General features: G+C 45.3%; 1 protein-coding gene across 2 annotated transcripts; it reads left to right on the forward strand.

Annotated features, from left to right (window-relative positions):
* The first annotated feature begins 436 nt into the window (after nucleotides 1–436).
* DDX25 (DEAD-box helicase 25) lies at nucleotides 437–19,171 on the forward strand. Of its 2 annotated transcripts, none has more exons than XM_012101879.4 (12): nucleotides 437–773; nucleotides 1,279–1,345; nucleotides 1,591–1,635; nucleotides 2,117–2,252; nucleotides 3,657–3,749; nucleotides 3,835–3,937; nucleotides 4,970–5,084; nucleotides 6,483–6,660; nucleotides 13,683–13,920; nucleotides 15,644–15,806; nucleotides 17,709–17,897; nucleotides 18,979–19,171. In XM_012101879.4, the coding sequence occupies exons 1-12, from the start codon at nucleotides 594–596 to the stop codon at nucleotides 19,038–19,040; spliced, it is 1,569 nt and encodes a 522-aa protein (XP_011957269.2). In that variant the 5' UTR covers nucleotides 437–593; the 3' UTR covers nucleotides 19,041–19,171. The 2 variants fall into 2 exon arrangements, with proteins under 2 accessions (XP_011957269.2, XP_004019574.1); XM_004019525.5 differs by having other exon boundaries at nucleotides 437–656.
* The last annotated feature ends 727 nt before the right edge of the window (nucleotides 19,172–19,898 follow it).

Below are 19,898 nucleotides of genomic sequence, written 5' to 3' on the forward strand. Positions count from 1 at the left end.
TACTTCCTTTCTGCATCTTTCCCATTTGTCCAGTGAGCCTCACTCCGTCTGACTCCACTTTCCAATGCCATTCACTACTAGCCTTTCTGACATCTTGCAACGTAGCAGCAGAAATTTCGGGGGAAGGCGAACATGCGAGTTTGAAGCGGGGTGCGGGGGTCCTGCCCCACCACCTGGAGAATAGTCTGGGGAGAGGGTGGTGGGGGAGAAGAGGTAGGACTCTCGAATCAGTGGGGAGATTCCTGCCGCTTAGTCTCCCACGCCGCTGCTGGCTCAGCAGAGGTCCGCCTAACATTCTAACATTTGCCAAAGAAGGGCCGGTGGCGGGTTTCTAACGCCTAGAGTGGACCTGCGGCGGGGCGGAGGACCGCTACCCCCGCCCCCTCCTCCCCGGACCACGCCCTCCGCCCCTGACTCCGCCCACCTCCCCGGAGCTAGGGCGCCTGCGCGCGGCGGGTGGTGTTTCTCCCCACCCCCCCACCCCCACCCCCCGCCCGGCCGGAGGAAAGCCCATTGGCCGCCGTGTGGGGCCGCGTGCTGCCTCGCGCCTGTGACTGTCGCACGTGCTGGGGCCGGAAGCAGCCGTCGCAGCGATGGCGTCGTTACTTTGGGGAGGCGACGCGGGGGCCGCGGAGAGCGAGCGGCTGAACGGCCACGTAACCGCCACCGAGCCGGGGAGGGCCAGCGGGTGGGAGCTAGAACAGCACTCCCTGAGGGAGATGTGCTGGGGAGGGGAAGGGGGAGCCCCGGTAGCGTTTGGAGTGGGGTGTCAGGTGAGATGTGGCAAGGATTTGGAAGCGGGCCATCGGAAGGGAGGCTCCGAGAGAAACAAGACCTTGGGTTGGAAAGGGCAAAATGAAGACACTTGCGCCGGGAGGGAACGCAGCTGGTGGCCCCAAGTAGACCCCGACATTTCTATTCTCCCAATTTGACCACTAGGCCTCGGCTAGCCTTCATCTTCGTCTTAACTACCAACACGCTTTCCTGTCCACTTTCCTTTGCTTGTCCTGTGACCCCCCAAGAACCGTCCCATTTAGACCAGAGGCTTAAAAGAGGAATTTCACATGCAGGAGCAGCGGAAAGTCTCCTTCCAATTTTAGGGTAATTCATACAGGAGACCAGTTCCTCAAAGGAATCCATTTATACATAACGTTGCAAAAGAAACAGTATTGGGAGGGGGAATCTTCCCTTTCTTCCTTCCAGTCTGTTAGGGGGCAGCACTGAGCTGCTTGATGATTTGCTTCCTAATACTGATTGAATTTTGTTATCTTTCAATAGTTTTCAAACCTCATCCACTCCCAGAAGAACCTTCTGGGTATCAAGAGTGCTACCATCCCAAACGTAGGTGAGTGCTGTTCAAGGAGACTGGGCTCAGTTCCTTGAAAAAGTGTTGTTTTCCTCATATCCCAACTTTAGCTCCCTTAACACTCAGGGCCCTCCACCACCTTCCCAGTCTTTTTACCCTCTTCTCTACTGCTTGACTCTTGTGCACACTGTAGAGTCAGCAAGAGAAACTGGGATAATACGCTAGATGTTTCTGCTTGGCATTTTATCTTTACAGTTTTTTTTTTTTTCCTCACATCCTTTTAGATGGTTCTGTTAATAGGATTGAAGATGATGATGAAGATGATGTAGGTAGGAAATAAATCCATTTGTGGGTATTTACTCGCAGTCTGTTTCATGTAATCATGACTTCACAATGTGAATGAATAATATCTTAAGTGGAAAAGAACCATCTTTGCTTCTGTTTTCTTTATGAATAGTGAATGTCAGGAAAAACACTAACTTGGGAGTGGGGATTACCTCTTCAGAGGAAAATTGAAATAGAATATGTAGGAGTGGGTTAAGAATTTTCAGCTGGCAAGGACAAAGGAGGTCTGGTGGCAATGGATGTAGGCTTGGTTGAGGATAGAGTCTGGTGTAGGGCAGAGTCTAAGAAACAAGAGTTCTCAGTGCTGTGTCATCCTTTCTAGAACCTTCTTTTAGAAGAAAAATGGCAGCAAGAGCAGTTGCTTGATATACAGTCACTGAATGGAAGGAAGCAACTTGTTAGATGTCATGCGGGAGGCTTGACTTTTCCCCTGCAACATCCCCTTTTCTATCCTTGCTTTCCTAGTGGATTTGGCAGCTAATTCACTCTTAAACAAGTTAATCCGGCAGTCCTTAGTAGAATCCAGTCACCGGGTTGAAGTCTTACAAAAGGATCCCAGCTCTCCACTCTACTCAGTGAAAACATTTGAAGAGCTGCGGCTGTGAGTATTTGTGCCTTAAGTGTGGGAAATTGCCAGAAAGTGTAGCACAGAACAAACTAATCTGCTGATAATAAATCCATCAGATTCTCCTTCATGTTCTAATAATAATCAGCATTCAACTGAGATGTGGACGTTTTGCCTGGAAATAAAATACAGCTTAAAGAGGAACACCAGGCTATCTGAGTTGTACAATGACTTGAGAACCTTTCTGAAAGTGAAATTTTTAACCTTGCTGGGCTATGGGGGATAGCTAAGCCAGACACAGCCACATTGCTACTCTCCATACCAGAATATAGGGCTTCCCTGGTGGCTCAGTGGTAAAGAATCTCCCTGTCAATGCAGGAGACACAGGTTTAATCCCTGGGCTGGGAAGATCCCCTGGAGAAGAAAGTTGCAACCCACTCCAGTTTTCTTGCGTGGGAAATCCCATGGACAGAGGAGGGCTGCAGTCCAGTTCATGGGGCCACAAAAGAGTTGAACATGGCTTAGCGACTAAATAGCAGTAACAATACCAGAATACAGATAACAGGAAATTTGGTGGCCCAAATATCCCTTGAGATAAGTTACAAACTTTTACCTCTTTACTTTTGTCTCAAAAGGTATGTAAATAACTTTCTTAAATTGGTTTGTATATCCTAGGGATTTATCAGTTGGCATTAAGGAAATGTATTTTAACAGGGAGAGTTACTGATGTGGAGAAACCCAAAATCCTGATGCCCTCTTTCTAAATGGGGAGATGCTTACCTATGATGAAAAGTTGGCTGCCAGTAATCTAGCAGTTCATCTACCAATTAAACACATCCAGACTGTGCATGTCGCTGTAGTGGAAGTATTCCAGCCTACTTCACTTGATTCTCTTCTGAACACCTGTCTTGAGACTCCCCCTCCCGCCCCCTGCCCAGGAAAAAGGCATTTAAAATACCAGCTTAGAAGAATGAGCTATTGTTGCATCTTCTTATAGACAGAACTGATATAAGAATCACCTAAATGAAATTTTGTCTTCTCTGAAAATTGCAATTAAAACATAGAAGTTTGTCATTGATTAAAAAGAAATAAATGATAAATATTTAGTTTTCTGCTTGTGTGGAAAACAAAACTCTCCTGGAAAATTGTGCTTCTCTCAGATGAGTTTTCCCTTTTTTTTTTTTTTCTCTTGGTTCAAGAGAGAGTTCACCTTTAGGCCCTTACTACTATGCTTGGTCTAAGCTAATAACTTATTGCTTTAGTGCTCCAAATGTACAGGCATGATTGTATATGTTTGAGAGTTGAGATTTAGATATGTCATTAATACTTTTCACACTCTGTTGCAAAGTGGCCTAATATAGAAATGCACTTTTCATGTTTGTATTTCTGAGGCTACTGATGCATCATAGCCTTCAAGTATTTGATTTCTTTTTTTGGCAGCAAGGAAGAGTTACTAAAAGGGATCTATGCAATGGGATTTAATAGACCATCCAAAATTCAAGAGATGGCTCTTCCAATGATGCTGGCACATCCGTGAGTTTCCAGGGAAATAGTGTTGCAACTTGGTTATTTTTGGTCTCAAATTCAGTTGATGGCCAGCGTCTCCTCTTTCCTACAGACCCCAGAACCTCATAGCCCAGAGCCAGTCTGGAACAGGAAAGACAGCTGCTTTTGTCTTGGCAATGCTCAGCAGAGTTAATGCCTTGAAATTGTTTCCACAGGTAAGGAAAGGCTGAGAGAGATAGGAATGCTTGCAGCGCCAGTGGTATTTTAGTAATGGGCAGTAGTGCTGCCATGATGTGGTGACATTTAGAATAGACGTTCTTTCTTAAAATCAGAGGGTTATAGGCAGCAGTATAGGGTAGTGACTGAGAGCACAGTCTTCATAGTTCGACTGGTTCCAATACCAGCCTCTCTACTTACCAGCGGAAAACCTTAGGAGAGTTAGTAAATCTTTTGGTACATTTTGTTGTTAATAAAAATAACATCTATAAAGGTGTGGATCACAGTTGTCCAGTTTGCCCTTGAACCCTGACGCCAAGCATGGTGCTTGCCCTGTAGAAACCGCTCCTTAAACATTGAATGAATGGGTATCTGCCTCATAGGAATGTCATGCAGATTGAGTGAAATAATACACATTTTTAGCACTGTGCTCAACATAAAGTGAGCATTCAGGAGTGATGGCTATAAGGCTGTAGCTCACCCAGTCCCTTTTACTTAACGCAGAAGGAAACAGCCTTGGAGAGGGAGAGGTTGCCTGTGAGGTGACAGTTGTCACAGAGTAGCTGAGCAGGGGCTGGAACTGGAGCACAGGAGACACAGGTTCAATCCCTGGGTCGAGAAGATCCCCTGGAGAAAGAAACGGCAGTCCACGCCAGGATTTTTGCCTGGGAAGTCCCATGGACAGAGGAGCCTGGTGGGCTCCAGTCCATGAGGCCAAAAAGAATCATTAGCTGACTGAGCACGCCCAGCATGGCTGAGCAGACACGAGTGTGGTTTCTTGACAATGTTGTGTTCGTTTCTGCTGTGCAGCAAAGTGAATCAGCCACACAGATGCATATATCCCCTCTCTTTTGGATTCCTTCCCATTTAGGTCACCACAGAGCACTGAGTTCCCTGAGCTATATAGTGGCTTCTCATTAGTTATCTGTTTTATACATAATATCACTATACCTCCACAAATTTTAATTGTATTTCAGAATTGCATAATGGCTCTTATGAAGCTTTTTCCTTCCCCCCTATCTCTCTGTCAGTGCCTCTGCTTGGCTCCTACTTATGAACTGGCTCTGCAAACTGGCCGTGTGGTCGAACGGATGGGGAAATTCTGTGTGGATGTTCAAGTGATGTATGCCATTCGAGGAAATCAAAGTATGTACCAGCGAGCCAGTCCTGGCTGATATATGTATATTTAAACCAACTATTTTATTTACTTATTTTTAGCCAACTTTTAGGAGAAGGCAATGGCACCCCACTCCAGTACTCTTGCCTGGAAAATCCCATGGGCGGAGGAGCCTGGTAGACTGTAGTCCGTGGGGTTGCTAAGAGTCAGATACGACTGAGCGACTTGACTTTCACTTTTCACTTTCATACATTGGAGAAGGAAATGGCAACCCACTCCAGTGTTCTTGCCTGGAGAGTCCCAGGGACAGGGGAGCCTGGTGGGCTGCCGTCTATGGGGTCGCACAGAGTCGGACATGACTGAAGCGACTTAGCAGCAGCAGCAGCCAACTTTTAAATTTCATCTTTTCTTTTGGCTGAGCCCCGTGGCATGTGGGATCTTAGTTCTCTGACAAGGGATCACACCTGTGCTGCCTGCGTTGACGTCTTAATGACTGGACTGCCAGGGAAGTTTCCCTGGCTCATATTTTAGATCCTGACTCCACCAACAATCATGGTATATTAATACCTTCTCTGCTTTCTCGCCTCTAAAATGAGGACATAATGGCACCTGTATCATAGAGTTGTTAACTGGAATTTAATGAAATGATAGAGATGAAGCACTGTGTACACCTCCAGCGTGTAATAAAGATTCAGTGCATGTTAGCTTATCACTCCCACAGCTGGAACAACAGCTCTGCTTTTGCCTGTTCTCTTCTGTGAGGCTCAGTTGTTTTGTACAGAACAGGTTTTATTGTTTCACTTCATGAAAGTGATACATGCATATAGCTTAAAAAAAAGTCTTTAAAACCCAGAAAATTTAAAGGTAAAAGTATAAGTTGTTCTTTCTCATCTTTCAAAAACCTATTTCCAAAGACGACTATGGTTTTGTTATCAAATCTGTGGGGGTTTTTGTTTTTGAGTGTTGACAAAAAATGGGAGCATTTTTTTTGTACTGTTCAAAAACTTAGGCATCTTAAACATCTTTTCATGTCACTGTGTATAGCCCCACGTCCTCCTTTTGATCAGCTGTATAATATTCCATCATTTTTTTCATGGGACCTCTTGATGGACATTGTGGTGGTTTTCCGTTTGAGGAAGGTCTGAAGGCCTTTTACCCCTGTGGCACTTTCCTGTAGGATGGTGGAGATGTTGCAGGCCGGCTTCTTAAATGACTGTGAGGCAGAATCAGTTACTCAGGACTCTTAACCATTACTGTAAACCAAGAAACTCGGGGACTTCTCCTAAAACTCTGTAAAATCAAAAACCACAATGACCCTTAGGGTTTGCCCTTGGGAAACCAATAGGAAATGTGTTGCGTGACTCAGAATTCCAGACGGTTAGAGTGGTTTCCAGCTAAAGAAGACCTTCCAACGCTTTTCTCCATAGTTCCCAGAGGCACGGATGTCACCAAACAGATTGTAATTGGCACTCCTGGGACTGTCCTGGATTGGTGTTTCAAGCGAAAATTAATTGATTTGACTAAGATTCGTGTGTTTGTCCTGGATGAAGCTGATGTGATGATCGATACGCAGGGATTTGCAGACCAAAGCATTCGTATTCAAAGGTAACCTTCACGTCCATCCTTTTCTTCCTGGATCTTCTGTCCAGATAAGGGATTTCATGTGTCCAGTGCTCTTCATTGTCTTTACTGCTTATTCCTCGCTTCCTTCTCCTTTAAAGCAGATTGGGTTTTCATCATTTTTAGCAGCTCAGTGAGCCTTCGACCTCCTGTAGTTTCCCACTTCATCTGTAACTTTGCTTTACTCTTGTGTTGCAGGCTCATAGTGGGTCTGCACCAAATTTTGCCAGTAATCTTATATTTGAGCAAAATTCTAAAGAGAGTTTATTAAAACCCCATAGCGCTATTGTAAAGACGCAGTAACCTGGGGTCAGCAACCTAGTGGTCTAGTCCTGACCTTGCCTGTAAGTTGTTAAGTAAATCTTGTCATTTTGCTAGGCCTCTCTCCCAGGATCACCATGGGGCATAAAATTTCAGATTATCAGGCCTAACCTGAACCTTATGGAATCATAATTTCTGGGAGTGGGCCTCTCTGTATCACTTATTTTTAAAGTATTTGTGGTGGTGGTGGTTTAGTCGCTGAGTCGTGTCCAACTCTTGCAACCCCGTGGACTGTAGTCCGCCAGGCTCCTCTGTCCATTAGATTTTCCAGGCAAGAATACTGGAATGGGTTGCCATTTCCTTCTCCAGGGGATCTTCCCAACCCAGGAATTGAACCTGGGTCTCCTGCATTGCAGGCAGATTCTTTCCCAGCTGAGCTACAAGGGACTGTGTTAAATTCAAATAGGATATTGAAAGACTTATAATGAAAACCAGTAATCGCCTGCCCCCAAACCCTAGAGAACACTGTCCGTTTTGGCATCAACTGTCATATCTTTAAATAACAAGCTCGCATTGCTGCTTCTCATTGTATATTGTCTCTTCCGAGGTGGCTCAGTAGTAAGAATCTGCTAGTATAAGAGACGCAGGTCGAACCCTGGGTTGGGGAGATCCCCTGGAGAAGGAAATGGCAACCCACTCCAGTATTCTTGCCTGGGAAATGCTTTGGACAGAGCAGCCTGGCGGGCTACAGTCCATGGAGTTGCAAAGAGTTGGACATGACTGAGCAACTAAACAACAGCTGGCTTCCTGTTAGAGAAAGTGGGAATTTAGTCCTCTCCCACCCCCACTCTCACTGTCCTGTCCCCTCCATGGCCTCGGTGGTTGTATCATAAGAGTTTGGTTACATTAATGGTCAGTATTAATATTATTATCACAACACAAGTATTGTTCCCTGTGGAACCTTCAGTTATTATAATTATGTGGGTTATTGTTGTTTATTTTGGCTGCACTGGGTCTTTGTTGAATTTCATGGACTTTCTCTAGTTGCACTGCCTCAGCCCCAGAGCTTGCAGGCTCAGTAGTTGTGGCTTGTGGGTTTGTGGGATCTTAGTTCCCTGGCCAGGGATCGATCCCTTGTCCCTCACATTGCAAGGCAGATTCTTAACCAGTGGACCACAAGGGAGTCTCTAATTATGTTTTTTTGTGTGTAACTTTTCCCCCTAAAGTCGCCTGTTTTCCTTTTTTGGCACTGTCGTTATGCAGGAGCCTTCCGTTTTTCCCCTGCCTGTTTTATCAGAGGTGTCGTATGTCAGTGACATCTCTAGACAGTCCAGTGCATCTTAAGGTGCCGGTGGTCTCTCTGTTGAGGAGGCCGCCCGCACACGCCGCCTCTGGCTTCAGCTGGGCTGGCCGCGCTCCTGCAGCCACGGTCGTGCCAGCTTCCCCTGTCCTCGTTCCCAGCTCTGAACCTCCTGTCCTGTGCTTTCTTTTGCTTGGCTTACTGAATGTGCTGGAACGTGCAGTCCAGTGACTTCCTGCAAAAGGAAGTGTAGGAAGTCCATTTTCTAGCCCCTGCCTGTCTGAAAATGTTTTTATCGTGCCTGTAAATTTGATCTCTGAGTTGATTTTGCCTGGATGTGGAATCTTGTCCTAGAAAGCTTTCTCCCTATAAATTCAGAACCAGTGTTGAAAACAGAAAAATGGTGGTGGTTTTTTTGTTTGGTTGGTTGGTTTTTCTGCTGTAGTTAATACTCTGTTTCTGGTGTTGCAACTGGAAAGTTTAATGTCATCCTTATCCCCAGACTTTTGTCTGTGACATTCTTTCTTCTCTAGAAGGTTTTGGAATCTTTTTATCCACAGTATAATGAGACTTCTCAGCTTGGTTCAGTTTTTTTTTCTTCATTGTACTACACACATGGCACATGCTTTTCATTTCCAGAATTTGTGTTGACCAGATCTGGGGAAATTTCTTACGTTACTTTCCCTCCAGTGACCAACTTTTTAGGAAGCCAACAGCAGGGAAATATACACACAGGGAAATTCACAGCAGGGAAATACACACGCACACACACATATATATATCATGTATATATAATAATATAATACAGAAGAATTAATCATACACATGTGTTATTACTTTAACATAAAAATATGTAAAATATGTGTTTATTTGAAATTATATATTATTATGTACTTTTCTGTTTAAACAAAACCGTCGAACTGTGGCAATAGGTAGTAATTCTTAGGAGAAGTAGTTAAATATGCATGAGAAAAATACAATAATGTTTGATCTCTGATACAGCAATTTAATCTTTTAAAACATGATTGGATGTTAAATTTTGGAGGCTCTGCTGTTTGTATATATATTTTTTGACCGCACCACACAGCTTGTGGGAGCTTAGTTCCCTGACCGAGAATCGATCCTGGCCCTTGGTGGTGAGAGCACAGAGTCCTACCCCCTGGACCGCCAGGGGAGTCCCTACTGTGTATTCTTACAGTACAGAATTACAGAGCTTTTTATGAAGAGACTGTAAGTCCATTAGAGCTAGTTATACATACTACCTGTATCTCATGACAAAGACAGTCATGACGCTTTGCTTTGTGTCTCACAGTGCTACAGGATGTTTCTCTTCTCCAGTGTCCTTGAGACTCCTTGCAGCCTTCTCTCCTCGTATGTGGCAGTAAAACGGAATATAATCAAATGTAAAATTCATTTTGACTTGTAGCTCTGCCATCAGTAAGCCCACACTGATTCTTTCTTAAAAAAATGTTTCGGAGTGCAGTGCACACGCACAGTTAATTTACAGCGCTGTGTTACTTCCTGCTGAACAGCACAGTGAATCGGGCAGGCATATGGCCACTTAGTAGTTATCTGTTCTAGTTATAATGTGTGTGTGTGTGTGTGTGTATGTATATGAGAAGCCCACAGTCCAGTGAGATAGTGAATCGGGCAGGCATATGGCCACTCTCTTTTAGGTTGTTTTCAGTATATGTCATTACAGAGTTTTGAGTAGGGTTCCCTGTGCTATACAGTGGGTCCTTATTAGTTATCTGTTCTAGTTATCACGTGTGTGTGTGTGTGTGTGTGTGTGTGTGTGTGTGTGTGTGTGTATGTATATGAGAAGCCCACAGTCCAGTGAGATAGTGAATCGGGTATACATATGGCCACTCTCTTTTAGATTGTTTTTCAGTATATGTCATTACAGAGTGTTGAGTAGGGTTCCCTGTGCTATACAGTAGGTCCTTATTAGTTATCTGTTCTAGTTATCACGTGTGTGTGTGTGTGTGTGTGTGTGTGTATGTGTGTATGTATATGAGAAGCCCACAGTCCAGTGAGATATCCTCTGAACAAAAGTGTCCAAGCGTAGAATACTTGGAGCTAGCAACAGTGGTTTTGAGACCTGTAAGAATTTCCAGCTCCCTCGGGATGTCCTTCCCCTGCATCCACACACTTGTTTTAGTAGACCAAGTGTTTGTCATTCAGATCCTTTGCATCCATAAATCCATCGTCTGGGTTATCTGTACCTAAAATATCCGTCATTTTTGAACACCCCAAAGTCTATTAGATCTCATCATAAGTGAAACCTCTCCTCCTCAGGGAAAAAGATTATAAACCACAGAGGTGACTTAAACTTGTGAAATTAAAAGATGGATCCCTTACAAATTTGGTAAAGAAATGAGAAAGTCCTCAACTTGGCTGGACTTTGGAAGCAGTTTTATTTCTAAAAAAGGAAAAATAAATCATTTTTTTGCTGCGAGTTTTTTTTTTTTCCTTTTGAACTATTTATTTTGTTTTGCAATATAGCCAGGGAACAATATTGTGATAGTTTCAGGTGAACAGCCAAGGGACTCAGTTCAGTCGCTCAGTTGTGTCCAACTCTTCGTGACCCCAACGGACTGCACATGCCAGGCTTCGTGTCTATCACCAACTCCCAGAGCTTACTCAGACTCATGTCCATAGAGTCGGTGATGCCATCCAACCATCTCATCCTCTGTCATCCCCTTCTGCGTTCAGTCTTTCCCAGCATCAGAGTCTTTTCCAGTGAGTCAGTTCTTCGCATCGGGTGGCCACAGTATGAACTGGTTGGATCTTCTTGCAGTCCAGCGGACTCTCAAAAGTCTTCTCCAGTACCACAGTTCAAAAACATCAATTCTTCAGTGCTCAGCTTTTTTTATGGTCCAACTCTCACATCCATACATAACTCCTGGAAAAAAGATAGCTTTGACTAGACAGACCTTTGTTGGCAAAGTAATGTTTCTGCTTTTTAATATAGATGTATTCATTCTTCTCCAAACCTCCCTCCCATCCAGGCTGCAGCATAGCATTGAGCAGAGTTCCACGTGCTGTGCAGTAGGTCCTTGTTAGTTCCCCATTTTAAATATCTGCTGTGAGTTTTTGTTGCAGCCTTTACAGAGTACCAGACAACTCGGGCACAGTCAGTATGCAGCATCTTCATTGGTCCTCAGACCGTTTTGGAGATAGCGTGTGTTAATTCTGTTTTACTATCATCTCTCTCTCATCCTTAATTTATTTCTAAATTAGAGTTGGACATTGTTTTTGTCTCAAGCTTTGAAAATAGACTAACATTTTCAGTCCTTTCACTGGCCAGCTACAATGCCTGGCATCTTGTAGACACATGTCCAAGGGAACACTCTGCTTCCATCTCTTCACAGAAAGAAATCTTACAAGGCTTCTGCAAGTTTGACCTAACAAAGGGCCCCAAAACTTTGGTAGTAAACAGCTCAGTATCACAGGGAAGCAAATCGTATGCCTTTTTAGTAGTGTTGTGTACAAAGATGCAGACATTTAGCTGGTAAGAGCTGCTCGTGCTCTTTGGTAAGGAGTTCATAGGTTGAATGCAATCTGCCAGAATTTATATTTGCTCTGTCTGCTGCTCCTGCTGGGGTTGAACAGAGGCTGGTTTGTGTTTGGAAACAACGTCTAGCAGCCTTTTGTTTTATATTTTCTGTGTTGTATAAAAACTTTATAGAAGTCAAGATGTTTTTAAGACTCCAGTTTTTAGTTTTTCCTTCCTTTCGTTTAAAATGCATTAAGCCACAGCACTGTCCAATAGAAATACAATGCAAGCCACATGTGTAATTTAAAATTTTCTAGTAGCCACATTAAAAAAAGAAACAGGTGAAATTCATGCTATGAAAAAAATCATTTTATTTCATTTGATATCAAAATGAATGTCTTAACAAGTAACCAATATTTTATCAGTATAAAAATTATTAATACAATAGTCTGCATTTTTTTGCATACTAAGTCTTTAAAATCCAGTGTTCTACAGAACAACCCATGTTTCTTTCCCTTGGATAATTTGTATAAGTTTACTTTTTGGAAGGAAATGGCCCCAGCCTTGGGGTACCAGTCCTGGGGCCGTCTTTTTCAGATGAAAGATTGTAGTAGAACAGATGGCCAGTGCAGATTCTCCTCCAGTCTCTTCACAGCCCCGACCCGCTGCCAGTCCCTCCTCTGAACTCTCTGGTCTCACAGGTCTTAGGCCTCCCAGGGTTCTGACACCCGCTGCCTTTGCATCAGCGTTCCCTCTGTAGCACACGTATCTTAGCTTCCTTCACGCACCTTCTCCGCTATCATGCTTTTCCATCTTGCAAAACTACATGGAAATGTCTCTTCCACCCGTTTCTCTTCTTGGATTCCTTACGTTTTGTGAGTTCATATCTTCATCCCTTTATAATCACATAAGTGCGAGGTGGGACACTGAGAAGGTAACATGTAGTCAGTTTCCCACAGTCAACCCGAAATCAGTCCAGTTGTGTGAAAAGCTCCTGGGGATTCAGGTCCCAGGCTTGATATAATGTTTGGGAATCACTGAGCTGTATGAACTCTCCTGTTCCCTTTTAGCACTATTGACTTTTCCTCTTAAGACCTCTGTTGTCTTCTCAAAGGCAGTGATTTCTCTCTGGTCTCTTCTGTTTTTTTGAAAACTAACTTTTTAATTGACGTTTAACATATGTACAGAGAAATATCCAAATCCTAAGTGTACACTGGATGAATTACCACAGAGAGGCTGTGCTTATGGGACAGTGGATCTGATCACGACTGAGATCTTTCTCAGCTGTGCTCCAGAAAGTGCCCTGCAGCCCTCTCTCCTCCTCAGACTTAGCTCTGTCCTAACTGCTGACTCTGTGGGTTCATCTCACCTATCTCTGAACTGGGGTATCAATTGTCCTGTGTTCAGTGTGGGTTTAGTTTGCATTTTCCATGCAGCAGCATCTTCCCCTTCTGTACCCTTTTATTTATATCCGGGTCTTCCCATTCCACATAGACTTCTCATGACTGTTCTTTCCCACTCAGTAGATAGAACACCTGCCGCTGAGTGATGAGCCTCTGTGCCCTTCATCTGCATGGAGCTCTTGTGAGATGATTGCCGTAAACGGCTCCTGGACTGACACCCTAGGCTCCATAAGCCGTCTCTCCTAAGGAGAAGACTGGCTTGAAAACCCGCAAGCCCTCCAGATCTCTCAGCTGAGCTTCACTCTGGAGCCCTATGTTCAGTTTATGCGTTTCTCCAAAGCCTGGGTGGGAAGGAGGGGCTGACACGCGGCACTCTGCAGCAGGTGTAGTTTTTGTGTCCACAGTGCCTTTCACGGTGACCCTGGAGTGGGAGCAGGGGCGTAGGGGGCAGCTGATGGCTATGGGCATCCAGTGCTGGAAGCTGCCCCCTGGAGTGGGACAGGCCTGGCAGTTGGGTGATGCCCTTTTCCCTTCTCTCTCCCAGAGCTTTACCCTCCGAGTGCCAGATGCTCTTGTTTTCAGCGACCTTTGAAGACTCTGTGTGGCAGTTTGCCGAGCGAATTATTCCTGACCCCAATGTTATCAAGTTACGAAAAGAGGAGCTGACCCTGAACAACATCCGACAGTACTACGTGTTGTGCGGAAACAGGAAAGACAAGTACCAGGCTCTCTGCAACATTTACGGCGGCATCACCATAGGCCAGGCCATCATCTTCTGCCAGGTAACTCCACTGGGACTCGCCTTCCTCGTGCCCAGACTTCCATGCAGATAGGGACAGGGGACAGTCAGATGAGTGAGAGCCAGGGAGCCGGGCCCTGTGTCCCACACTGTTTATTCGTGATGTCGGTCAATTTTCAGAGCAACTTTGAATAGAGATTACTTGCATTTTATGGTTGACACTGAAGTGATGAAATAGGACTTCAATATGACATGAAACAGGGGATCCTCCTTTTATGTCGATTTAAACTTTTTTCTTTTTTGGCTATGCCATGCATCTTGGTTAGTTCCCTGACCAGGGATTGAACCTGGGCCATGGCAGTGAAAGCCCAGAATCCTACCCACTGGAATTAGGATTAGGGCCTCCAGGGAACTCCCCAGGCATCCTTCGTTTAGAGGGACTGCTTCTAACATGTCCCCATTCAAGTTGATGTTACTGTGGCTGTTTTCACAGATACCCTTTATCAGGTTAAGAATGTTCTCTTCGTTTCCAAACTTACTATGAGCAAGGCAGCCGCTCAGCTACTCGCTGTTGGTAGCCCCTTATTTTTCTTTTCTTATTTACTGTTTCTCTCTGACATTGTTCGTGTCCCTGTTCTGAGTTATATTTTTGCACCACCACGTGAACACTGTCAGCTCCGTGAGAGCAAAGTCTGTTCTACATACCTCCATGCCCCCATCCTGGAAGAGCCCCGCCCAGCAGTGGATGGCCTTGGAAACACACCTGCAGAGTAGAGGAAAGTGCAGCCCTGCCACAGACTAGCCATGTAACCCTGGGCAGATCACTTAATGGTTTTACGCTTTAGGTTAACTTTTTAGTTTTTTCAAATGAGCTTAGACACCTACTTCATCAGATCATTATGGGAGTAGATGAGCGTGATATAAGTAAAGGTTTTTTCAGGGTGCCTGGCACACACAAAAACTTACTCGTCATCGTTGTTGTTCAGTCACTTAAGTCGCATCTGAGTCTTTGCAGACTCATGGACTGTAGCCTGCCAGCCTCCTTTATCCATGAAATTTCTCAGGCAAGAATAGTGGAATGGATTGCCATTTCTTTCTCCAGGCGTCTTTCTGGCCAAGGGATCAAACCCACATCTCCTGCTGTCTTGCATTGACAGGCGGATCCTTTACATTGAGCTCATCATCGTTAGGTTACCTCATTTTGTCATCCGACCACCGCAAGAGGTGGACGGAGCATTTTATTCTCTGTTTCAGGGCTGAGAAGCAGAGCTCTGACAGGTTGAGAGGATGTGCCCCTGAGAGGCCCGGGGGCAGGAGAACTCCCTGCCACATTCACAGGTCTCTCTAGGCCTGAAAGGAAGGGGGAGCAAAACCCCTGTGCAACCCCCGTACCTCCAGCTCCCATGCCCTGCAGACATGAGTGCTGCACACACAGTGAGGCTCCTTCAACTTGGGTAGGATGCTGGGCTTTGATTTTCCTGCTCCTGCTGCTGCTGCTGCTGCTGCTAAGTCGCTTCAGTCGTGTCCAACTCTGTGCGACCCCAGAGACACCCCCGTCCCTGGGATTCTCCAGGCAAGACACTGGAGTGGGTTGCCATTTCCTTCTCCAGTGTGTGAAAGTGAAAAGTGAAAGTGAAGTCGCTCAGTCGTGTCTGACTCCTAGCGACCCCATGGACTGCAGCCTACCAGGCTCCTCCGTCCATGGGATTCTCCAGGCAGGAGTACTGGAGTGGGGTGCCATCGCCTTCTCCGTGATTTTCCTGCAGACTCGTCGAAATGCCAAATGGTTGACTGTGGAGATGATGCAGGATGGCCACCAGGTGTCTCTGCTGAGCGGAGAGCTGACTGTGGATCAGCGAGCTTCCATCATCCAGCGTTTTCGGGATGGGAAGGAGAAAGTCCTTATAACCACCAATGTCTGTGCTCGAGGTGTGTGTGTGTGTATTAAAGAGGTTATCATTTACATGTGATAAAATTCACTCTTTTTAAGGATGTGGTTCAGTGAGTTTTGACAAACATATGTAGTCCTGTACCCATCACAGTAATCAAAATGCAGAACAATTCCATCTCCCCTCAAAATTTCTCTGTGCTCATTTGCAATCAGTCTCTGAAACTAATGGCCCCTGACCACTACTGAACCAGATCTCTGCCTCTGTATTTTTGTCTCTTCCAGAATGCCATGTAAGTTAAGTCGTGCAGTTGGTAACCTCAGTGTCTGATTGATTCCTCTTGACATCATACTTTGGAATTCATCAGTGCTGTAACATGTATCAACAGGTCATCCCTTTTTATTGCTGAGTGGCAGTCTATTGAATGGGTGTACCACAATTAGTACATCCATTCACCCGTTGATGAACATTTGGATTGCTTACAGCTCAGGGCTACTTTGACTGAAGCTGTAATAAACATTCATGTATAGGGCTCATGCAGACATACATTTTCTTTTCTCTTAGGTAAATACCTAGGAGTAGGATTTTTCAGTCATAGGGTCAATGTATGCTTTAGAGACAACTGCAGAACTCTTTTCCAGAGTAGCTGTGCCATTTTGCATTTCTACCAGCAGTACAGGCGGGTTCTAGTGTTCTCCATCCCTGTCAGTAATTGGTATTGACACTTTTTCATCTTAACTTTTCCAGTAGATGTATGTGGTGTCTTATGTTTTTCACTTGTGTTCCCTAATGACTAATGATGTTGGTCATCTCTGAGGTGTTTTTAATTTTAAAACTATTGACTGCTGGGAAAAAAATCTTTTTTTCAAGCAAAGGGTCTTCCTACTTTCCTCACTTTGCCATTGTATCCTTGCCTATACCACATACTCAAACCCTGTTTCCTAGTGTATTACTGGTTCACCCAACAGAACTGAGGACCTGACATGAGGGCTGAGCCTGGCATTTTGGAGGAGTAGCCTGAAAAAGGGCCTTCCCCTCAGGAGCACACCACCTCCTGACCCTCTAGACCGGCGCTGTCCAATAGAAATGCTTGCACTGAGAGAAATCTCCTATTCTCTGCTGTCCAAGCCATAGACAGTGGCTTTTGAGCGCTGGGAGTGTGGCTAGTGTGGCTGAGGAACTGGATTTTTAATGTGAATTAATTTAAATGGCCTTGTGAGGCTAATGGTTACCATACTATACAGCACACCTGCAGAACCCCAGAGATAGCCCCAGAGTCAAAGCGCAGCACAGGGAGGACAAGGGTCACGAGCCAGACAGCCTGCTAGTGTTGCGCGTGGAGGCCCCAGGCCAGCCCAGAAGTCTTCCTGGAAACAGTAGGAGTGAGAGGTGTGGATGGAAGGGGAGAACCCTTGGAAGTCTTGAGTTGTTTGTACTTTATCCTGTACGGTTTGGGCAGCCGGCTTCTAAACACAAGTGCTCTGGACATCGCTGTGGCAACCGTGGTGAGGATTAGAGGGGTAGGACATGAGGGACTGGGGAGCCAGCCCAGAAATTATCATAACAATTGAGGCCTTGGATAAAATTGATGCGAACAGTGGCTGTGGTATGGGGCGGAGCTGGGGCCCTGATGGGGAAGAGAAGACTCAGCACAGCGGGAGCAGAGAAAGGGGGCTCTTTGGCTCCGTGAGACCCCCCCACCCCCTGCCACACACACACATACACACACACACACACACACACACACACACACACACTTTGTACATAGTTAGACTTCTGTAGAGTTCAATTCTACTGACACTCTTACCTAGCATCGTAGACAAAGCAAGCTTGATTGTAGACTGAGTCTGTGAAATGAGAATTCCCTCAGCAAATGTGGTTCTTGGATAGCTGGGTCCTGAGGTGGAAGCTGCAGGGCCCTGTGGTGTCCTTCCTCTTCCAGGGATTGATGTGAAGCAGGTCACGATCGTCGTGAACTTTGACCTCCCCGTGAACCAAGCAGAGGAACCGGACTACGAGACCTACCTCCACCGCATCGGGCGCACGGGCCGCTTCGGGAAAAAAGGGCTTGCCTTCAACATGATCGAGGTGGATAAGCTGCCTCTACTGATGAAGATCCAGGACCACTTCAGTGAGTGGCACCCTTCACAGTCAGAGCTGTGGACCTGCCCACATTGACAGTGGCCGTGTGTCATGGGCCTCGAGCTTGGGGTTCATGACGCAATAGGGTGGGGGCAGGAACCAGACAGTAGTAGGTATCCACTTCTCAGTGTCAGAGCTCCTAACCTGAGACGGGGGTAGAGAAAGACCCAAAAACCAAGTGGAATTCATATGAGCTCAGATTTCTACTTTATTGCTCATTCTGGGATCTGGAGCAGATTTCGCATCCATGAAGAGCCACCGTAACTAATGAGATCCCGTAAGATTATATTGTGTCCCCAGCTTCCTTTTTTTGTCTACGCTTTCCTCTACCTGGTTGTCCCAGTGACCAGCTTGGGCAGTTCTAAATCCTGAGTCTTGCTGCTTTCCTCCAGCCCTCCTTCCCCTCATCGAAACAAGACAGGCTCTGATAACCTGCTGGGAAGATGGCTGGGGAGCAGGGGAAGAGGAACCCTTGCAGGACTCCAAACGTTATCTTTCACCTTTAGGACAGTGGTACTTATCCTCTGTGGGAAATAAAGTATACTGTCCCTGGGGGAGTGCACATAGGCACAGAGGTGGAATTTGAAATATAATTTTAAAAGGTTTGCTTACTAACTGTGGGCCCTTTAGGGAAGTTAGTTAAGCACTCCTGTGTTAGGATAACAGAGCAGGGATGTGTGTGGAGAAAGACCCATTAAGATTGCCTTTGCTGTGCTGATCAATGCTCCCTGTTGCCAGCCAGCAACGTCCCCCCCATGCATGTACACACCCACTTCACTCCCCATGAACTCAGCCAGGCCCCTTCGCAGGCTCCCCTCACTGCACTTTTGCACTTTTTTTGTCCCAAGGAATATAGACATGTATGTTCTCTTGTTTGGTGCATTTGATGCTGTTGTGGTTGGTGTGAGTTGGTCATTTGGACACCTGCCCGTCCTCACCTAATCTAGAGAATGTTCCTATCTTGAGGATTCCCATATGAGGTGTCATTGTCTTCAGAAATGTAGTTGGATGGACTGAAATTTCATTTGGGCCCCGGGATAAGACTGTTCCATTCTCTTTTGCTCTTTTAGACAGCAGTATTAAGCAACTCGACCCTGAAGACATGGATGAAATTGAAAAGATTGAATATTGAAGAAATAACTTTATCATTTAGATGTATTTTGGTTTATGTGAGAATGTAGGTTTTGAAGGTAATTTTTTATGTTGAGCCTTTTTCAACATGAAGCTGTTACATATGGCAAAATAAATGTCATGGTAGCCTTAGTTTTAAGACCTGAGTTTTTTTTTGAGCCAAATTGATGTGAAGCAGTTGATTCTTTTGAATAAAAAGGTGAGATAATTTCTTACTCCCAGTCTCTTCACAGACACACGGTAGCCTTTGCAGGGCTACTGGGATGTTGTGGGATTTAGTTCATATAAAGCACCTGAGGTGGTCCTGCTGCCTGTGAACAGCTCAGGGTGCCACGAGATGGCAGTAGAACGTCACTGGTTTGGAATTTGAGTGGTTGACAAGCGCTGTGCCTCCCACCCCAGGGTCTCGACCCGCCCTAGCGTCTCGACCCCACCCCCAACCCCCTACATGCACACACCCCACGCACAGACACACACTCCTCCCTGTGAGTGCAGGGTAAAATCTTTACAAAGTAAAACAGTTGGAAAGAGAGAACATTTTGCTTCTTTTTTAACGTTTCAACTGACAGAGAATTTCAAAATATTTTTCTATTTTAGTTCTTAATGTCTTCAAATGAGAGAAGATTTACTCCATCCTCAGTTATTTTATAGTCTATGAAAATGTGGTTTTATTATAGGCATTTCTTTAAGACAGGCAGTGGGGATTGGGGGAACCCACTTGCCTCATTAAAGAGATGGCGTTTCAGGGAGCTGTCAGGTTTGATTTCCAGAATCTCACTGTGGATGTGAGAATCCTAGACATTTTCCTACAAGTCCCGATGACAAGCTTCTCATTCCTTACATTTACTTCTAGAAAAAG

Source organism: Ovis aries, chromosome 21 (genome assembly GCF_016772045.2).
Source record: "Ovis aries strain OAR_USU_Benz2616 breed Rambouillet chromosome 21, ARS-UI_Ramb_v3.0, whole genome shotgun sequence".
Taxonomy (NCBI): domain Eukaryota; kingdom Metazoa; phylum Chordata; class Mammalia; order Artiodactyla; family Bovidae; genus Ovis; species Ovis aries.

Bases quoted from the DNA above. Each gene is read 5' to 3' on its own strand.
- DDX25 (XM_012101879.4), top strand. From the start codon at position 594: ATGGCGTCGTTACTTTGGGGAGGCGACGCGGGGGCCGCGGAGAGCGAG. The intron at 3,750-3,834 runs GTGAGTTTCCAG...TCTTTCCTACAG, and splicing joins CCAATGATGCTGGCACATCC to ACCCCAGAACCTCATAGCCC. The intron at 3,938-4,969 runs GTAAGGAAAGGC...TCTCTCTGTCAG, and splicing joins CCTTGAAATTGTTTCCACAG to TGCCTCTGCTTGGCTCCTAC.